Below are 18483 nucleotides of genomic sequence, written 5' to 3' on the forward strand. Positions count from 1 at the left end.
TGCAAGCTCGTTGTCGTGCTCATGGCTATTGTCCAGTTGAGCAAGCTCTGGTGACTTTAAGCCCTCAGTGTCAATGATCACCATGAAGTCACAGTTGAGTTCTTTTTTGACATCTTCATTGATTCTGATCAGCAACATAAACGCACCTCGAGTGCATCGACCACTGCTGACTGCAAACTGCACTCCAAACATGGTGTTGAGGAGAGTGGACTTTCCTGTGCTCTGAACTCCAAGAACTGTGACTACCAGTATCTTGCTCTTAGGAGACACCAAGTCATTGAGCTGAGAGAGAACGTCACTCACCCATCTGAGAGGTATGTTGGATGCATCTCCATCTACAAGCTCAAGGGGAAATCCATCAAGCAACATTTCAGCACATAGTTTGGGCAGATGTTGTAATTGTTGACGTGATGGGTCTGTTTCTGGAAGGGAAAGTGAAGCTTCATAGATCTGACCCATTTCACGGAAGAAGTGTTCAGTCCCCAGTGAGCTGTTGGAAAGTTGTCTGTCAATTTCTTTGATCTCCTCTTTGTTCTCAGAATTTTCACATTTCTTTTTGTACAGCTCCCGGAGGCCAGACAGTTTTTCTCGAGACAGGTTATCGAGGTTCATTCGCAACCATTTCAGGAAATATCTCCTCTCTATCCCTGGACTTGATATTGCATTGATGAAACATGTCATAGCGTTTGACATGTCACAAGAGTTCTGTTTTTCCCGAAGTTTTATTTTCTGTATCTGAAGATCACTTTTGTACTTTTCTATGTTTTCAGACCCAACTTTTCGAAGGCGAAATTCTTCCTTCTCTAAGAGAGTCAGTTCCTTCCATATTTGGCCCTGCAAGGGAAGCTGAGCTTCTTTGTATTTAAGGTTGTCTTGAATTTCTGCAGTGATGGCATCTGCATTTTTCTTGGCAGTCTGGCACTCTGCACAGTCCTCATCCACCAAGATACCCAATTCATGGGCAATGTTAGCCATCTGCTCAATCCCCATCTTCATCTTTGCGCTATAAACTACATTGCTGACTGTTTTCCGCAGATGTTTGATGAAGTCTGCATCATTCATGTGCTTAGCCTTCAAAAGGATGTTGCTGTTAGTCAAACCCAACTTTCTCGCTAACCTAGTAAGAGCATCTTTACTGAAGCTCTGTCTTTGATGGTTGCCCACTAAGAAGATCTGTGCCTTGTGGTGTTGGTTGATAAGCAGCTCGCACTCAGAGTCCAAATTGTCAAAGAACACAAACACTGCTGCAGATGTCTGACACAAAAAAGAAAATTGTCTTTCAAATGAAGCAATGTCCCCACGAAGGTTAGCTACAGCTACTGGCTCACTGAAAATATCCATGTTTTTGTTCCCACAAGGAAGGTACCAAGTAACTTCAGCCAATCCATTGGATATTCTCCTTGAACTGTCACCACATTCCATGTTACGGTGAATAAATGTGTCATGGTACTGCTGAGAATTGCTCAGAAGCTGATTGAGGGTCTCAGACTTGGACAAGGAGCACTCACCCAGTCTCACAAAAGATATCATTGGAAGTTCAGAGACAACAATCCTGTCTTCAATAAAACCCTTGGACTCTGAAAGTGACTGAGGTCTGTACTTTTTCACAATGTCTCTCATGGCCCAAAGCATGAGTGTGCACTGCTTTGTGTCACAATTAGGAAGCAGCAGAGGCACAGAAAACTGACACATAGACATTTTGAGTGCCATTTCCTGCCGTACAAAACCATCAGAACACAGAAAGAGAGCAGTGATTATGTCAAGGGGGTTTATCACGTCACCTGAATGTAGACTATCAAACAGACCATCAACTTTTAACTTTGCATTTCCTGAAGCAGCCTCACAGGTTGATTCACATTCTGATGTACATTTCATATTTCTAGCTGTCACGTTAACCATCATCAGTTTCCTTAGAATATACCATGGAAGATCTGAATTACACTTGGCAGGTTCATCAGTAATGGTCCTCTCTTCAATCTGAAGTACTGTGCCCAGGGACAGCTTCTCTGTGAAGTGGTGCTCCAACCCCAGATCCTTCAATAAGCTCTCCAGTTGTGTCTCTGTGGATGTGAACATGTTAGTTATTTCAAACCAATCATACGTGTTTTAATAAAACATGGATCCAAAGTTAAGTGACACATTGATGACACATGACACAAATTTGAATGCTGAAATGTCTGTTAATGCTGCACAACGCACATTTATTTCATGCTGCTTTTGCATTTAAGTTGAAGTTAGCTACAAACCTCCAGACAATCTGCGTTTATGTTCATTCAATGCCATATATTGCATTGTTTAAGTTTTGCTGCCCCACAACACGGGCCTAAAGATGATATGTTTGTCAGTCAGTTGTAAAATTATTTTTGCCCATCCACAGAATACTTTTGCCCAGAGGATTAGAAATGTCATAATAAATATATTTCCCTAAAAAAACATAAAACAAAATGTATAACAAGTTCCAAATAATAATGTATATATATCATAAAACACTGCAAACTGTGGATATCATCAAGTACAAGAGAGTGACATAATTTGATGGTTTTTTTAAGTAGACTTTTAGACCAATAAAAAGTTCCCTTGAATTAATATTTTCATGGCAAGTCATCTTGAACAATTTCAGCTACTTTGTCAGTTATTAGATTTTTTTGGGGAGACAAAAGGTTTTATTGTATTTAAATTAGGTTTTGCAAACTGTAAGTTTGAACAACCCAGTATCTAAGAACATTGTCACACAGTATTCATGTTGTACTTGTTTGAGGTTATACTGATTCGATATATTAAAGCTATGTTTGCATTAGAGGACAAAAGCCTTGTCAGAGAGAACTTGCAAGGCCAGTGCAGATCTCTGTAGAAATCTCAGTAGAAAAGATTTGTTTGTTATTTTTTTTTGCAAGCAGCAAGATGTACAAATCAGAATCTTCCAATATAAATTTTAATCGAATCAGTCGTATAATATTGGGTATTTCCCAAAAAGTCCAATACTGATACTAAAAGATGATTCAGTATTATCTGACGCATTGAAATACGAACTGTAGTTTTCTAAATTCAGACCACCTTATTTTTCACTATTTAATCTAAATAGTGGCTCACAAACCCGACAACAACCACGTTTACTTTTGTTCTGTTATCAAGTTACGCACGTCATAATAATTAGCAACTGCTATGACCTGCTGCTGGCAACATTTGTCATTTTAACTGAAGAAAGCAAGGGTCAGTGCCAACTGAAAATGAAAAGCTATAAGCTGAATGTGTTGCACATGGCTCGTTAAGAAGAGAGGTGTTTATTTTGCAAACCTGGCTGGACGATTTCACTTACAATCAAAATCACAATAAATTGAACATTTCACCTCGATTACGATTACCGAACGATTATTTTGTTTTTGGATGTTGTTTTTTGCCCTTATATTTCATTGACAAGGTTTGCAGCCTACTGTAAATATGCTCAACTAAAGCTACGTTTATTTCATCGTAGATTTCACAAATCCATTAGGCTATCTAAATGTTTTAATAAAGTTAATTTTTCTTTTGAAAAGCCCTTTGCTTGGCAAGTGCTTTTCTTAAGAATTGTAACTACTGCTACCTGAACACTAATAAGTATATAGCCTCAACAAAAAAAAAAATAGCATTCAATTTTGCCTACAAACAATTCCAGCACACTCTTTCTTTCTAAAATCCCTGTGGTCCTAAGCCCAAATTTACTTCACAATGAACTTGGTGTATTTATATGCAAGTGTAATACAGAAAAAAAAGGGACTACTTGAAAGCATATCAAAAGTTCATTAAGTCACCAGGGCAGGATGGCAGGATCTGGCCCATCAAGGACAAAGATTTTTAACTGACTAAAAGACATCAGTCTCGGAGGCTGTGCTCGGTCCCGGCAAAGACAGGCAGGCTTGGCTAAAGGGGAGGGGGAATCACCAATTAGCCTAGCCTGCATGTTTTTGGATGGTGGGAGAAAGCCAGAGCCCCTGAAGAGAACCCACGCAAACATGGGCAGAACATGCAAACTCAACATAAAAAGGCCTGGGACGACCAAGGTTCAGACCCATGACCTTCTTGCTGTGAGGCAACAGTGCTAACCACTGCACCATCATGCCACCTGTTAATTGAGATTTGTGTCTTTAAATTGAAGTTTGTGTTTGCATTTATCCATAGTATTCATCTATTACATAACAGGGATTTTTGGGAAGGACTTTGTGACTTATTGCCTTATTTTTTAATTTTCCTTACTATGTTTATCTTACTCACTTGGTGTGCAGATTTTGTTTTTCCCTTCAGTTCTTCATAAACATCTTTGCAAGTTTTGTGTGTGTAGCATGAAGGGACTACAAACTTTCATTTAGTTATACAACCTTGTGTTGTATAATGATAAATAAACTACTGACATTATAGACTGTTGACTTCAAATGACGGCAGGGCACTGTGGAAATAACAATAATTACAATGCTGATAATAATAATAATGAATTTACTAGACGCTACTCACATCCTGCACAACATTTAGTGGCTTTCTGCTGAACAATAGATTGCATAAAGCTGACCTTGACCACTTGCATCGTCAGTCGGTTGACAGTCACCCTTGCTGCCAGGCCATGGTGTTGATGGAGTGTCCTCTACTTCCTCACAGTAAACTTCAATAAATGAATCTTCATCACTGATGTCCTTGACAAATGAGAAAGATATGATGTAAATGTGATAAATTAACTCATTATACCATATACATAATATTATTGACAGAATTTCTTTTGGATTTCTTGTATTTTTTGGAACTAGCAGTTTAGCTCCATGGTGGGTTCACTCTCAGTCACCCCACACTTACTCCACATTATTCAAACAAGTCTATTAAGGTTTTATTCTCACAATATCCTACAAAGTTTAAAATGCGATGCAGCCTACTTGACTGCATAATTTGTCCAATCACAACAATCAACTAGAATCAAGTTAGAATTAGCTACTGTTTGTAAAAATGGAATCATGCTTTGTTCAGCTTTGTTGTCCTTGTGTTGAGCTGTGTCTATTTCTGTCTTTCAAAAAATCATACTTGGAACTATAAGCATATTGAGAGCAACCTAAAAAAGGAGTCAAATCCTTGTAGTGTACACATGCTTGCCAGTTCAGGTGATTCGATTCTCATGACTGATTCTTGACAGACAGAACAGAACAGAACCAAAGATTCTACAGAAGAAAAAGAATTGCTTAAACAAATACACAGTAAGACATTTCAAGTTACTTTAACTTGGAAATTGTAGGTTCACCTGCTGCCTTTGTTTCAAGTTCATAAAGTTTATATAACTACAGTGCTCTAGTTGTCTTAACATTGTTTTTTTAGTTGTTCTTATAACTTGTTTCAACTTCATACTTTGAGTAAAAGGTTCAGTGTGTAAGATTGTGTGGCATCTAGCAGTAAGGTTGCAAATTGCAACTGTCTAGTCTATCAGCCCCCCCCCACCACCAAAAGATCAGCAGAGAATAGCCATTAAATTGATGTAAATGTAAATGCTCCATACTTGTGTAGCGCCTTTCTAGTCTTTTCGACCACTCAAAGCGCTTTTACACTACATCTGCTTTCACCAGTCACACACATTCATACACTGAGCCTAAGTGCTCAAACGGAAACTAACATTCACACTCTTCGCTTCAGGGGGCATCTCCTCCGGTTCACTATCATCATCTTCGTTAAAAACTGACGCCAGCCCTGCCTTTTTTGGAGGAATTGTTGGTACAGGCTCTTTTGTTGCTCCAAGTTTGATAGATATGGGGTTCGACTAAAGCCTATCTTGGAGACTTTGCAGGGTGCTGGTCGTTCTCCTGAGGACTCTTCCTCATCTTCAGGTGTGAGATGCTTGGATGTGTGTTTGACTGCTGTCCCTTCTCCTCCCCAAGTGCTCCATCGTTGGCGGAACTCCTTCTGTTTTGCTCGTCATTTCTCCTCTTAATAATTAGATATATTAGATATATTAAGAAATTAAATTTACTTAATTATTCGGTGGCCTAAAACCATATGTTATTGTGACTTGGCATTATAAAGCACATAATAGATGAAGTTTATTGACAAGGGAAACACATTAATTTTCTCTGTGATTATGAACCATCGCGGAAACTGCTCGCCAACAATAATATCAGGCCCGCGGTCAGATTATGGTGCTTTGATAGCGGCAAAAAATATAAATAAATAAATACTTTGATAGCGGTGCTGAAATAGATCTCATCAGGCACATTGCCTAACAGAAAAATCATTAACAAAAGCACATTGAAACCCACCTTTGCAGAAGAGACGTGCCCTCGGCAAATTAGCATTCTTGCATCCAGGAGTTCCTCCCTATACCATATGCGTTGGTATGCTAAATGATTTGTTCTGTAGATGTAGCTGCGCACATCGCTGCATATGCCAATGAATACCTGCAGTGCAGACACTACTTTTATACTGCTGGTTGAAAACTTCCACTTTTGGTTTCCAAATGAGCATGTGTTTTCTCGGAAATGAAGCCTAAGTAAACTGCACAAATTTATTAATTATACTTTACTTACATGGATCTGGTTCCTCTTTATTTTCACCATCACAACACATTGTCCAGTAGGCCACAGAATTGTCCGTAACCCATCATAAAACACTGCATTTTTGCACACCTGCAAGTTGTAGGCTGTGGTGTAACTTGGCTTTTGGATTTCTATAATTGAGATGAAGCCTAAACTGTATTTGTCAAGTCGTGATTTAGCAGCTGTGCATGTTATTCAGTCTCACCTGAGAGCAGGTTTTACCTCAATAGTTTTAAATCATTCAAATGTTCTCGCCGAAGAGAGTTCAACATTTCAATCACCTTTAGAAAAATAAAGCAATGGTAAAATTAAAGTGAGAATAAATGAAAACTGATGTATGAAAGGTGCCATTTTAATTCTCTTACTGCACAGACAGTGTTTCTCAGATTGTGGTATGTAAATTAATGTAGATTTTCTGCCCTCTGGTGGGTGTTACAGAGCACTGCAATGCAGCGACCATGCTGATTTGTAGCCTCCCAATCCACTGTTCACAGACACAAATACCAGCAGACTCATTTCAATGAGGTGAGATGTCTTCTGCGGATAATTGCAATACATCAGCACTTTGTAATAGCTGCATCAGTTTGTGATGAGGAAATGTATGTTTGTGACCTGTAGCCTATCATGATTATCAATTATTGCTGCAGGTTTAAAATATCTTGCAAAACAGCAATTTTTCCATGTGTTTACAGATAATTTTGGGGAATAATATATAAATATTAACTGCAATTACTTACTTTTTTTAGTTAAATATGAAGCTATAAATGAGATTTAGTTCAGAAACTATCTATTAACTAGGCAACAGAAGTGTTATGTAGCCCATGTTACTGCCTCCAAAATTTCAATTTATACTTCTGCCTCGAATCGACGGCGTAGCCTCTGCTTAGCCGCCTACCCTACGCCGTCACCTACGGCGTAGCCTGACGTGTACCTCCTCAAAAATGTAGCTACACGTCGAGTCGACGCAGACCGTAAGCTCTGTGATTGGTCGGCTGGGTAGCCTCGCAATGCCTCCGAGCTGACAGGAAGTGCCCGTGCTTTGAAGTAACCTTTACTAGCGGCCATGGTGAATCAATATATTTGACCTTCAAAACCCGAGCAAAATGATTTGTTTCACTATCAGAATGTGATCCATTCGGTTGATAACATTTGAAAAATCTATACCAGCCACCCATTTACAATTTTACCCTCATTCACGTTATAGCGGAGCGCTAAACCGGAAGTTAGCCTGCTCGGATGGCAAAAGTCAACACAGTGGACGCTGTAGCGCTACTGCCGACTGGCGTTTGGAGGTGTTATTACAGATTGACGGACACACAGACGCACAAGTATGCCTGGCGTAGACCACGTAGACCCTAGGCAGGAGTATAAATCAAGCTTAAGCTATCAGCAGTGGACTCCAGGGGAGGGACTCTCTTTTACATCTATGATGCTTGGTGCTCAAATGCTGTCATGATGGAACCTGTATCCAAATGTCCGACTTCTTATGTGAGGATCATCTTGTTCCTGCTGTTTAAAATCACTTAAAATCAGTGGAGGAGGCCCCAGAAACTGATGTTTCTCTCTCTCTGTCATTTTAACACTACCTCATCATGTTGTTGCTGCTTTTTACATATACCACAGAGCAAATAAAAAGAAACTGTGCATATACCTGTTGCCTATGTATAGACCTTATTAAACTACTGTAGATATTGTTTTATTTATGTTAACTTATTTACAGTTAGTTATCTGTTAAGTTCTGTGTGTAGGCTAGCATTAATCAGAGCATTCAGTTAAAATCAGCAGGGGAGGCCAGTAGAAACAGTGCTCTCTCTCACTCACTCACTCACTCACTCACTCACACACACACACATTAGATGTTAAAGGACAAAGCACCGACCAACCAACTATGATTCTCCGCTCCCTTTCAGCACTCCTTCCTTCACACAACTCCTAACAATGTCACAATTTCAAAGTACAAATGTGGAGCTTACAAATCAGCCCTCTTATGGAAACTAAATTTCCCTGAACTCTTGGCAGATAATATCTGGTCAGGATCTAATAATTCCTCATTCCAAATAAAATTAAAGAAGTTCTTATGGAAATTACAACAACCTTTTCTTTAATTGCACTTATTGTCAAGAATTCTGAATAGAAGTTGCCCTTTTGACTTTTCAAAGTTTTAACACATTAACACCCATATTAGAAGACATGGTCTTGTTTGCTTTCACATTTGGTCTGGACCAAGTGAAAAAAATTATACACTGCTGTATTTTAGTTCTGGTCCGGTTCATGTTCACACTGCAGTTTTACAAACGAACCAAGAGAAGTAACCATGACGTTACACAGACCTACAGGTAACTTGTTGATTGGACCGCTTTGGCGATTGTCATTCTGCATCATCAGGACCCACATGGGGAAATCAAACTCCGGTGACTGACAGACCTTTGTGCAGCCCTTTCATGAATGGTAGCCTAATGTTAGGCCGCAGATCGACTGCATTGCCTGTTATGAATAATAAAGTGAAAACAGGACATGTACAATAATAATTCGGGGCTTATTCGCCTATAGTATACTGTGGTATCGCTGTCACACACTTTTTATGGACTGACAGGGTAAATGGAGTACTTGCCCTCTTTTTTTTAAAACAGATTTTAACGTATTAATCAGGGAAATACCTGCGCTGACAAGTAGGCTATACCTTATAAAATGATTTTCATAAACATAGTGGCTTATACAGATAAATTATAAGATCGCTGAACACATTTCTCAGTCAGCAGATGGATTTAGCTTGCCGCTTGTTTGGACCGCTTTTGGTGCGCACCCCAGTGGGATTGCTGCATTCACACCTGCCCAAACGAACCGCACCAAGGGGGAAAACCAACTCTAGTGCTATTCAACCAAACTAAATGAGGCATATTGACTCAATACCCATTAATGATTCTCTAAAAATATTGTAAATATTGTTACAGCGAATATTGTTACCAAAATCTGTGTAAACACCACCCTTTGCAATTACTTAAGTTCATTAGCAATTTCTCAGCAAGAACAGCTGCTCTGTTGAATTAGGAGTGAGCTTTTTTTCTTCATAGTTTTACTGTAGCAGTTTGAAAGACAGACAGCTACTCAGTGCTGTAGTGTTCTTCTGACTAGAAATCATTGCCATCATGCCAGTATATCCGCTGCCCCCTCTCACATGAGGGCCCTGCATAGTCAACACCAGAACCTGCCACTCCCATGACCCCACCCAGCACGGTCATGGCCGCACAGATACCCCAGACTACGTCTCATCGACACCTTAAATACGCTGAAGACAGTTCAGCCGCCAGTTCCTTCACCTCCACTCCTGGTTCCAGCCAGACATCGAGGCTATCCCAGACCAGAATCAGAAGGAGCTTTATTGCCTAGTAGTGTTTTACACATACGAGGATTGCTTTGGCAATAAGGTGCTACGTGTAGGCAACCATACAGCTGACATAAATACGTAGAGATATATACATGCGGAATAAACAGCACCTTCCTCCACTTTCCCAATCAACCGCACCAGCCATCAGCATCACCACCAGGACTACCACGGCATAGATCCATCTCTCTTCCCCCCTGGCACCACCCTGCCAAGCACCAATAGCCCTATCCTCAGTCCCATATTCCAAGCACCACGCAACCCACCCACATGACACCAACCTCTGCCTTCGTTTTGCTTCGCCCATACACCCGGATTTCCTTCTTTGAGCATTTCTGAGAATGGTCTATCTTACTCAGTATTCAAAACATTATTTCTCTCCACACAACCACATTCCAATAACATAAAGCTTCCAACACACTGAAATATTGATTAAAAACAGTCAATATTCCTATGACCAAAAGCACTCCCATGCTTACAGGCCACAGCTTGCAAACAGAACATCACACAGGGCTCTTTCTCTCCATATTGAAGAGACAAATCAATACTATCCTGCATGTCCGTGCAGCTCTTATGGGTCGATAAAGACAGCCTCTGCCAAAGCAAACTCTTCTTCTCTACTTCAATCTGACGACCTAAACAAAACCTGTCTGCTAAACCGACCTCACCAAGATGGCGGCCTGCCAGACGGGCTCCGTTGACACTAAGGACCGCCGTTCTTGGACGAAAAACAGCTATAACAGCGAAAATCTAATACCTGTACCAAGAGGTTAGTCCACTCCCTTTCAAGCCTCCTTCCCAAGCTCACATTTCTCCGTACATTCCAAACGATCTCCCCTGCTGTCACACTGTTGTACCAAGCACCTATTTCTCTCTCTCCATTGGACACATAACTCCCCCATCCGCATCATCCCACAAGGCAACAACCATACCAACAATTTCCGTTCAATCTGTTATTCTTTTGGGGGTTCATAAGACCAAGCCGCTTATTGAGACGAGCCCCCACCCTGAATCTCGACCCCACGGGTTCCTAGCCGCTCCGACCCCTTCATCCCTCCATCCTCAACTCAAAATGTGATGATGTTCAAAACATTGATAACCCTTATTTAATTATACATTGCACAAAAACAACTTAATAAATGTTGAAGCTTGAAAATTTTATTGTTTTTTGAAAAATTTAAGCCCATTTTGAATTTGATGAACACCTTTCAAAAAAGTTGGAACACTAGCAACAAAAAATTGAGAAAGTTGTGAAATGCTACAAGCACAGACCTGGTGGAACATCTCACAATTAATAAGGTTAAATGGCAACAGGTTTGTAACATGATTGGGTGTATAAAGAGCATTCCAGTGAGCCTGAGTCTTTCTGACATAAAGATGGGGAGGGGGTTAACACTTGAAAGGCCAGGGAATGGAGACCAGCGAGTGGATTTCCAGGCGGGCAGTGAGCTGAGCGAGGCAGTGGCAGAATTTCCAGGCAGGCAGTGATCCTGAGCACAGAGACACAAGGCAAGTGATCTCACAAGAGACAAAAAACAGAATATACAACTCGAGACTTGTAGGCCACAGCACAAATACCACTGAGGTAAACGCTCTGGTGACAAGTGAGGTGAAGAAGCGGGTTGATGTACTGCAGAGTCTTGATTAGTGGAATCTGGATCAGGTGTGCAGGTGGAGGTGGAGAGCCAGGCCCAGAGTGAGAAGCCACGCCCAGACAACACAGAGAGACAGACAGACAGACTAACAGGAGACACAGGAAGAGAACATAAACACAAGGGGTTGGGGAGGAGGACTGCGGACTCATAACAGAGAGAGAGAGAGAGAAAGAGAGGGCAAGAGAGGGACAGAGAGAGAGGGACGGAAGGAGAGAGAGAGGGGAGGGAGGCAGCCTACACAATATACACAGAAAACAGTAAAGACAGTAAAGGTAATGTTGCTATAGACTGAATGAATTATGATAGCAACAGCAGCCACCTATCAATCATAGTGACCACGGCCCTAATAACTTTACGGCTTAATATAATTTAAACTGTAATAAAAAAATTCACCCCCCTAACAGTTGTCATGAAGGGTAATATTAGAAATATACATTAAAAGCGTTTTTGGAACCTGGCTGTAAACATGTTCTTTACTGCTAAATGTTGGGAGTTTTAACATGGGGGTCAATGGAAACTGACTCCCTTCTGCAGCCAGCCTCAAGTGGTCTCGATGAATTGCAGTTTTAGTTACTTCCGGGTGGCTTCAAGAACAAAGAACAAGAACCTGAGCCCTGGAGCAGATGTAAGGGCATCTTCCAGTTTCTTTATGGCTTCATCATGTTCATGTTGCCAATGCCATTCATGGTCCGCAGTAGCTGCCATTATGGTTGACTCACCAGGGATGTACTGCATCAGATACTTTATCATGCCAAGCATATGCTGTAGTCCTGCTTTGTCAGTGGGTGGTGGTCTCCAAATGTTTTACAATTGCGTTGCTGGAAGACTTGATTCCAAAAGGCAGACGTTTGAACCGGTACCGCCTCCATGGAGTGTTGAAGGTGCACAATAGTGATAATAAAGAATTGCAGTAATCCAGCCTAAAAGTAACAAATGCATGGACTAGTTTTTCTGCATCATTTTTAGACAGGATGTTCCTGATTTTCGCAATATTACGTAGGTGAAAAATGGCGGTCCTTGAAATTTAATGTGAGACTTAAACGACATGTCCTGATCAAAGATAACTCCAAGATTCCTCACGGTGGTGCTGGAGGCCAAGGCGATGCCATCAAGGGAAACTATATCTTTAGATAATGCGTCACGGAGGTGCTTAGGTGTTTCAGTTTCATCTGAGTTTAACATTAGAAAATTACAGGTCATCCAGGTTTTAACATCCTGAAGGCACATTTGAAGATTAGCTAACTGATGAGTTTCATCTGGCTTGATCGATAGATATAACTGAGTATCATCTGCATAACAATAAAAGTTTGGAATATTTCCTGATAATATTGCCTAAAGGAAGCATATATAAAGTGAAAAGGACAGATCCTTGTGGAACTCCATGACTAACTTTGGCGTACATGAAGGACTCATCGTTAACATGTACAAACTGAAATCGATCTGATAAATAGGACTTAAACCAGCTTAGAGCGGTTCCTTTAATGCCAATGAAATATTCCAATCTCTGCAATAGGATCTGATGGTCAATGGTATCAAATGCAGCACTAAGATCTAATAAAACCAGAACAGAGACAAGTCCTTTGTCTGATGCAATAAGGAGGTCGTTAGTAATTTTCACCAGTGCTGTCTCTGTGCTATGATGAGCTCTAAATCCTGACTGAAAATCCTCAAATAAACTATTGCTCTGTAGAAAGTCATACAGCTGTTTAGCGACTGCTTTCTCAAGGATCTTAGAGAGAAATGGAAGGTTAGATATAGGTCTATAGTTGGCTAAAACAAGGATCAAGTTAGGGCTTTTTCAGAAGAGGTTTAATTACAGCTACTTTAAAGTACTGTGGTACATAGCCTGTTGATAAAGATAGATTGATCATATCTAGTATAGAAGTGCTGACTAAGGGTAAAACATCTTTAAGCAACCTAGTCGGGATGGGGTCTAAGAGGCAGGTTGATGGTTTAGATGAAGAAATTATTGAAGTTAGTTGGTAAAGATTGAGGGAAGCAAAGCAGTCTAAACATATATCTGGTTCTACAGCTGTTTCTAAGCTGTTTCTGAGTTTAGAGATAAGTCGGTGCCAGTTAAGGGCAGGTCTTGGTGAATTTTGTTTCTGATAGTTAGAATTTTATCATTAAAGAAACTCATGAAGTCGTAACTACTGAGAGCCATGGGAATACCTGGATCAATAGAGCTGTGACTCTCTGTCAGCCTGGCTACGGTGCTGAAAAAAACCTGGGGTTGCTCCTATTTTCCTCTATTAATGACGAGTAGTACGCTGCTCTGGCATTACGGAGGGCCTTCCTGTAAGTTTTAAGCCTATCTTGCCAAATTGCCCAATTCCTCTGAAGTTTCCGCGATATTTGCTTTAATTTGTGAGTTTCAGTATTATACCATGGAGCTAACCGTCTTTGTTTTATTATTTTCTTTTTTAGAGGGGCTACAGAGTCGAGTGTCATTCGCAGCGAGCCTGCAGCATTATCAACAAGATGATCGATTTGGGAGGGACTGAAATTAGCATAGGAGTCCTCCCATACTTTGTGACTTGATAATGAATCACTAAATAATTTAGAGCTGATGTAATCGCATCCTTAAATTTAACTACAGCACTATCAGACAGACATCTTGTAGAAATTTTTGCCCAATGGCGTGTAGTTCAGCAATACAAACTCAAAAGTTATCAAACAGTGGTCGGATAAAGAGGGATTCTGTGGGAACACTATTAAATGTTCAATTTCAATACCATATACCAGAACAAGGTTGAGGGTGTGATTAAAACAGTGAGTCGGTTCATGAACACTCTGAGAGAAGCCAATGGAATCTAACAAAGAGATAAACGCAGTACTAAAGCTGTCATTCTCAACATCCACATGAATATTGAAATCCCCTACAATAATAACTTTGTCCATTTTAAGGACTAAAGTTGACAAAACTCTGCAAATTCAGATAAGAATTCAGAATACGTGCCAGGTGCTCGGTACGCTATAATGAAAAGGTTGCAGTGATTTCCAACTTGGGTGTGAAAGACTAAGAACAAGGCTTTCAAATGAGTTATAGTTTAGTTTAGGTTTAGAGCTGATTAGTAGGCTAGAGTCGAAGATAGCTGCAACTCCACCTCCTCGGCCTGTGCCTCGAGGAATGTGAGTATTAATATGACTGGGAGGGGTGGATTCATTTCGGCTAACATATTCTCCATCACCCAGCCAGGTTTCAGTTAGACAAAATAATCATAATCATAATCTGATATTAGTTCATTTACTAGTACACCTTTAGAAGAGACAGATCTGATGTTTAAGAGTCCACATTTAATTTTCCTATTGTTTTGCACTATTGCTCATATGGTTTAAATTTTGATGAGGTTTTTATGCACAGCTCCTCTTCTGTTTACCTTTGATTTAAATAATTTCGATGGTCGGGGGACAGACACCGTCACTATAGGATTTTCACTAAGTAACGTGTGTTAGACTGTGACTCTGTGTAGGGTTTTGGGTGGGTAACTGCTGAATTAGAAGGGCAGAAAAGTGTGTTAGACTGCGACTCTGAGACCTCCTGGTCTCAACTCTGGGTTGTCATGGATTTGGTCCACTAATAAACTTGGCCAGATTTCTAGAAATGAGAGCTGTGGGATGGATGCCGTCTCTCCGGATCAGACCAGGTCTTCCCCAGAAAGTCTGCCAATGATCAACAAAGCCCACATCGTTTGCTGGACACCACCTCGACAACCAGCGGCGGAATGACGACATGCGGCTATACATGTCATCACTGGTCAGATTTGGCAGGGGTCCAGAGAAAACTACCGTGTCCGACATTGTTTTTGCATATGTACACACCGACTCAACGTTAATCTTAGTGACCTCCGATTGGTGTAACAGGGAGTCTTTACCGCCGACGTGAATAAAAATCTTACTGTATTTATGTTTATCCTTAGCCAGCAGTTTCTAATAAGACTCAAGTGTCCCCTGCTCTGGCCCCAGGGATGCACTTAACTATGGCCGCTGGCTTTGCTAACTTCACGTTTCTCAAAATGGAGCTGCCAATGATCAGAGTTGGTTTCTCAGCGGGTGTGTCGCTGAGTGGGGAAAATCTGTTGAAAACAGGTTGATGGTGCCCCGTGGACTTTGAATGCTTACGACTATTCCTCCTTCAGACAGTCACCCAGCCCCTTCCTGGCTGCACAGGGGATGCCGGGGGACGGCTACCAGAGGCTAACTCAGGCCGATCCGCACCGACTACCAGGGACTGGCTAGCTACAGTAGCTAAAGACTGATTTACCAAGGTGCGGAGCCGGACTTCTAAATCACTGAGCCTCACCTCCATGTCTACAAATAAACTACACTTCTTACATGTACCAATACCGCTAAAGGAGGCAGAGGAGTAACTGAACATCTGACACACCAAGCTGGAGAAAGTAGGAGAGCGAGAGGGAGAAGGAGAAGCCATCGCTAGCGGCTAAGCTAAAGTCGCTAACGGCTAAGCTAAAGTACTGTAGCGTCAGCTACCAAAACTAACAACTATGAGACTGAACAGCAGTCACTAAAAGATGGAAAGAACTGTGAGTGCTTAGGCAAAATTACTGTAAGAATAAGTGTTTAGCGGACAGTTGGCTGCTGTAATCTAACAAATGTAACTGGTATTTAGCGAGAGCAGCACAACACGGTACTAACACACAAGCACCGGAAATGGAAATGAGTCGACACGCTTACCGCAGTACGTCAGCAACCTTGAGTCAGTCAACCGTCAGCAAGTACCACATACAGTACCATAGTGAATGTGTAAAGACCCTGACCTGTTTTCTAGGCTGTGGAGGTGGAGTGAACTGGTAACTAAGTTCCAAATGTTAAGTGAATTCTATGTAGTAAGCTTATGGAGTAGATCAACCTGCATCAGAATCGGATGGGCTGAAGTAGTCTGGGTGTGAACTGAACACCCTACATAAACACTGGGATTTGTGCTTCCAAGGGGACAAAAGAGATTGGCTGTGCTGCCATCAACATGTGAGTTTTGTTGGCGTTGCTGTAAGTTTAATGAGTTATTTTCCTTAAGTCTTTTTGTTTGAGTTATCTGTGTACTGCAGACCACTGTAAATAAAATTACCACCTCTGGGAACATAAGATGTTTGTGTCTGCCACCTACTTCCTTGCTACTCTGGCCAGGCTACATCACAATTATATAAAACTATAGTAAAGCTATATAAATAAATGAGGTGTATTATTTCTGTTTACTTTAGAAGTTATTACACACTGTATGCTGTGATTCTGATCTTGGAAACATTAAAGACATTCATAGCCAGTCTGCTGATTTTGTCTATTTATTGAATCAGTTAACACAAAGAAGTAATGTGTACATGTTGACAACACTACATATTTAATGAACCTTTATAAACGGTAAAAAGTTGGCACCAGATTCTTAATTGCGAAATAAACAAAGATTTGAAATTCCGACTTAAGAAAATCACATATTATACTCAATTAGATAGGAATAAAAATGTGTCGGTCATGTGTAGCCTACATGTTTACATTCAGATTGAATGATCTTATAATACATTTCAGAAATAAAAACAGATGAATTCCAAGCAAACAATCGCCTATCCTATCCTATTAAAATTAAATGTAAAAATGTGACATCAGATACTTCACAAAAACAATCAATAAAAGATTACATATCAGATCATATTTGATTAAAGAAAGAAAGTCACTTTGCTGCTTTGATTATCATTATACATATATAATATTAATATTATATATACATCTTCTCAGTGGCAATATGATGACTTCATCTGTCACAAAAAATTTATATTTTTATTAAACATGTTAAAGTGATCTCAGGTTAAGGGGAGGACTAATTGGAGTGATTTTCTTATATTTTCTGTTTTGTAAGCCGCAGTTATAAAATATGTGTCTGCTGATAATATCTTCAACCATGTCATCTTAAACATGGCATGTTACTACTTGTGATTTTCTTCTCATCATATAAAACAAGTGAGATCAAAATATCCATGAGAGGATGAATGTAATATGTGGACCTCTGTAATCACAAAGCATGTCTTCTCTCACTTGATGTTAAATGACTCTTTGAGGCTCACTTCTGCTTGCTTACGTGTGATTGTTTTCCAAGTTTCAGGAATATCAGCAGGCTCTGCATTATATGCTTTAGCAAACTCCTTGTTGAACTTTGCCAGTACATATTTCCAGTAGTCTGACGCCTCTAAGCTTACATCTGACTGGATTATCCAGTCTGGGAAAATTTCTGTGTAGTTCTTGTAAGGGTGCCATTCACCTTTTGTACCATTACAGCGAAAATGTGCCTCACTGTTCACCAAGGACGAGCATATGTCAATGACAAGTTTTTTTGTCCCATCCCACTTGAATCTACCCAGACCCTCTGGCCGATGTAGTTTAGCAAAGTGTTCTCCATGTTTATCTGCTCCTGCGTCACAAGGAGCTTTGCAGAATGGACACTGTTTCCCACATCCAATCACCTGGGTGAAAAGCTCGTTCTGGGGCTTCACATGAAGATTTTTCAGTTTCATTTGGATGGTTTCTGTTTTAAACTTCTTTCTAAGAGCCTGTGCCATGTCCTTCACACACTCAGTGAGCCAGTGAGCAAACTGTTCCTGGTCGGCATTGTTCAGGATCATGAAAGCACCAAGAGCATCCTGGGAAATGACCAGTTTATCACCAAGTTCTTGACAGACATCTTCAACGAATGTCTTCACGTTACCACTCTTTTTTGTTTTAGCTTTGTTGATAGCATAATTTATGCTGCTGATACTTGACAGAACATGTCGATCCTCAAACTCAAAAACTTTATCACCCTTTGAGAAGTGTTCCTCTATTTGTTTGTGTGTCCATTTCTTTACATGATCTTCATATGAGCAAATGTAGTTCTTATAGTTTTCAAAGTCATCCTTTGAGAGCA

The 18483-nt window shown here is 40.4% G+C and overlaps 1 protein-coding gene across 1 annotated transcript in view; it reads right to left on the reverse strand.

The window, feature by feature from the left end:
• Window positions 1-6557, reverse strand: part of LOC123967392 (up-regulator of cell proliferation-like) — an 11272-nt gene extending 4715 nt beyond the window's left edge. Inside the window, exons 1-3 of the mRNA XM_046043480.1 lie at window positions 6528-6557; window positions 4541-4661; window positions 82-2060 (exon numbers count right to left, since the gene is read on the reverse strand). Of these exons, the coding sequence (XP_045899436.1) occupies window positions 82-2060; window positions 4541-4661; window positions 6528-6557 (2130 nt within the window). The remainder of the gene's footprint in view (window positions 1-81; window positions 2061-4540; window positions 4662-6527) is intronic.
• Between the last annotated feature and the right edge of the window lie 11926 nt (window positions 6558-18483).

Source organism: Micropterus dolomieu, unplaced genomic scaffold (genome assembly GCF_021292245.1).
Source record: "Micropterus dolomieu isolate WLL.071019.BEF.003 ecotype Adirondacks unplaced genomic scaffold, ASM2129224v1 scaffold_342, whole genome shotgun sequence".
Lineage (NCBI taxonomy): Eukaryota > Metazoa > Chordata > Actinopteri > Centrarchiformes > Centrarchidae > Micropterus > Micropterus dolomieu.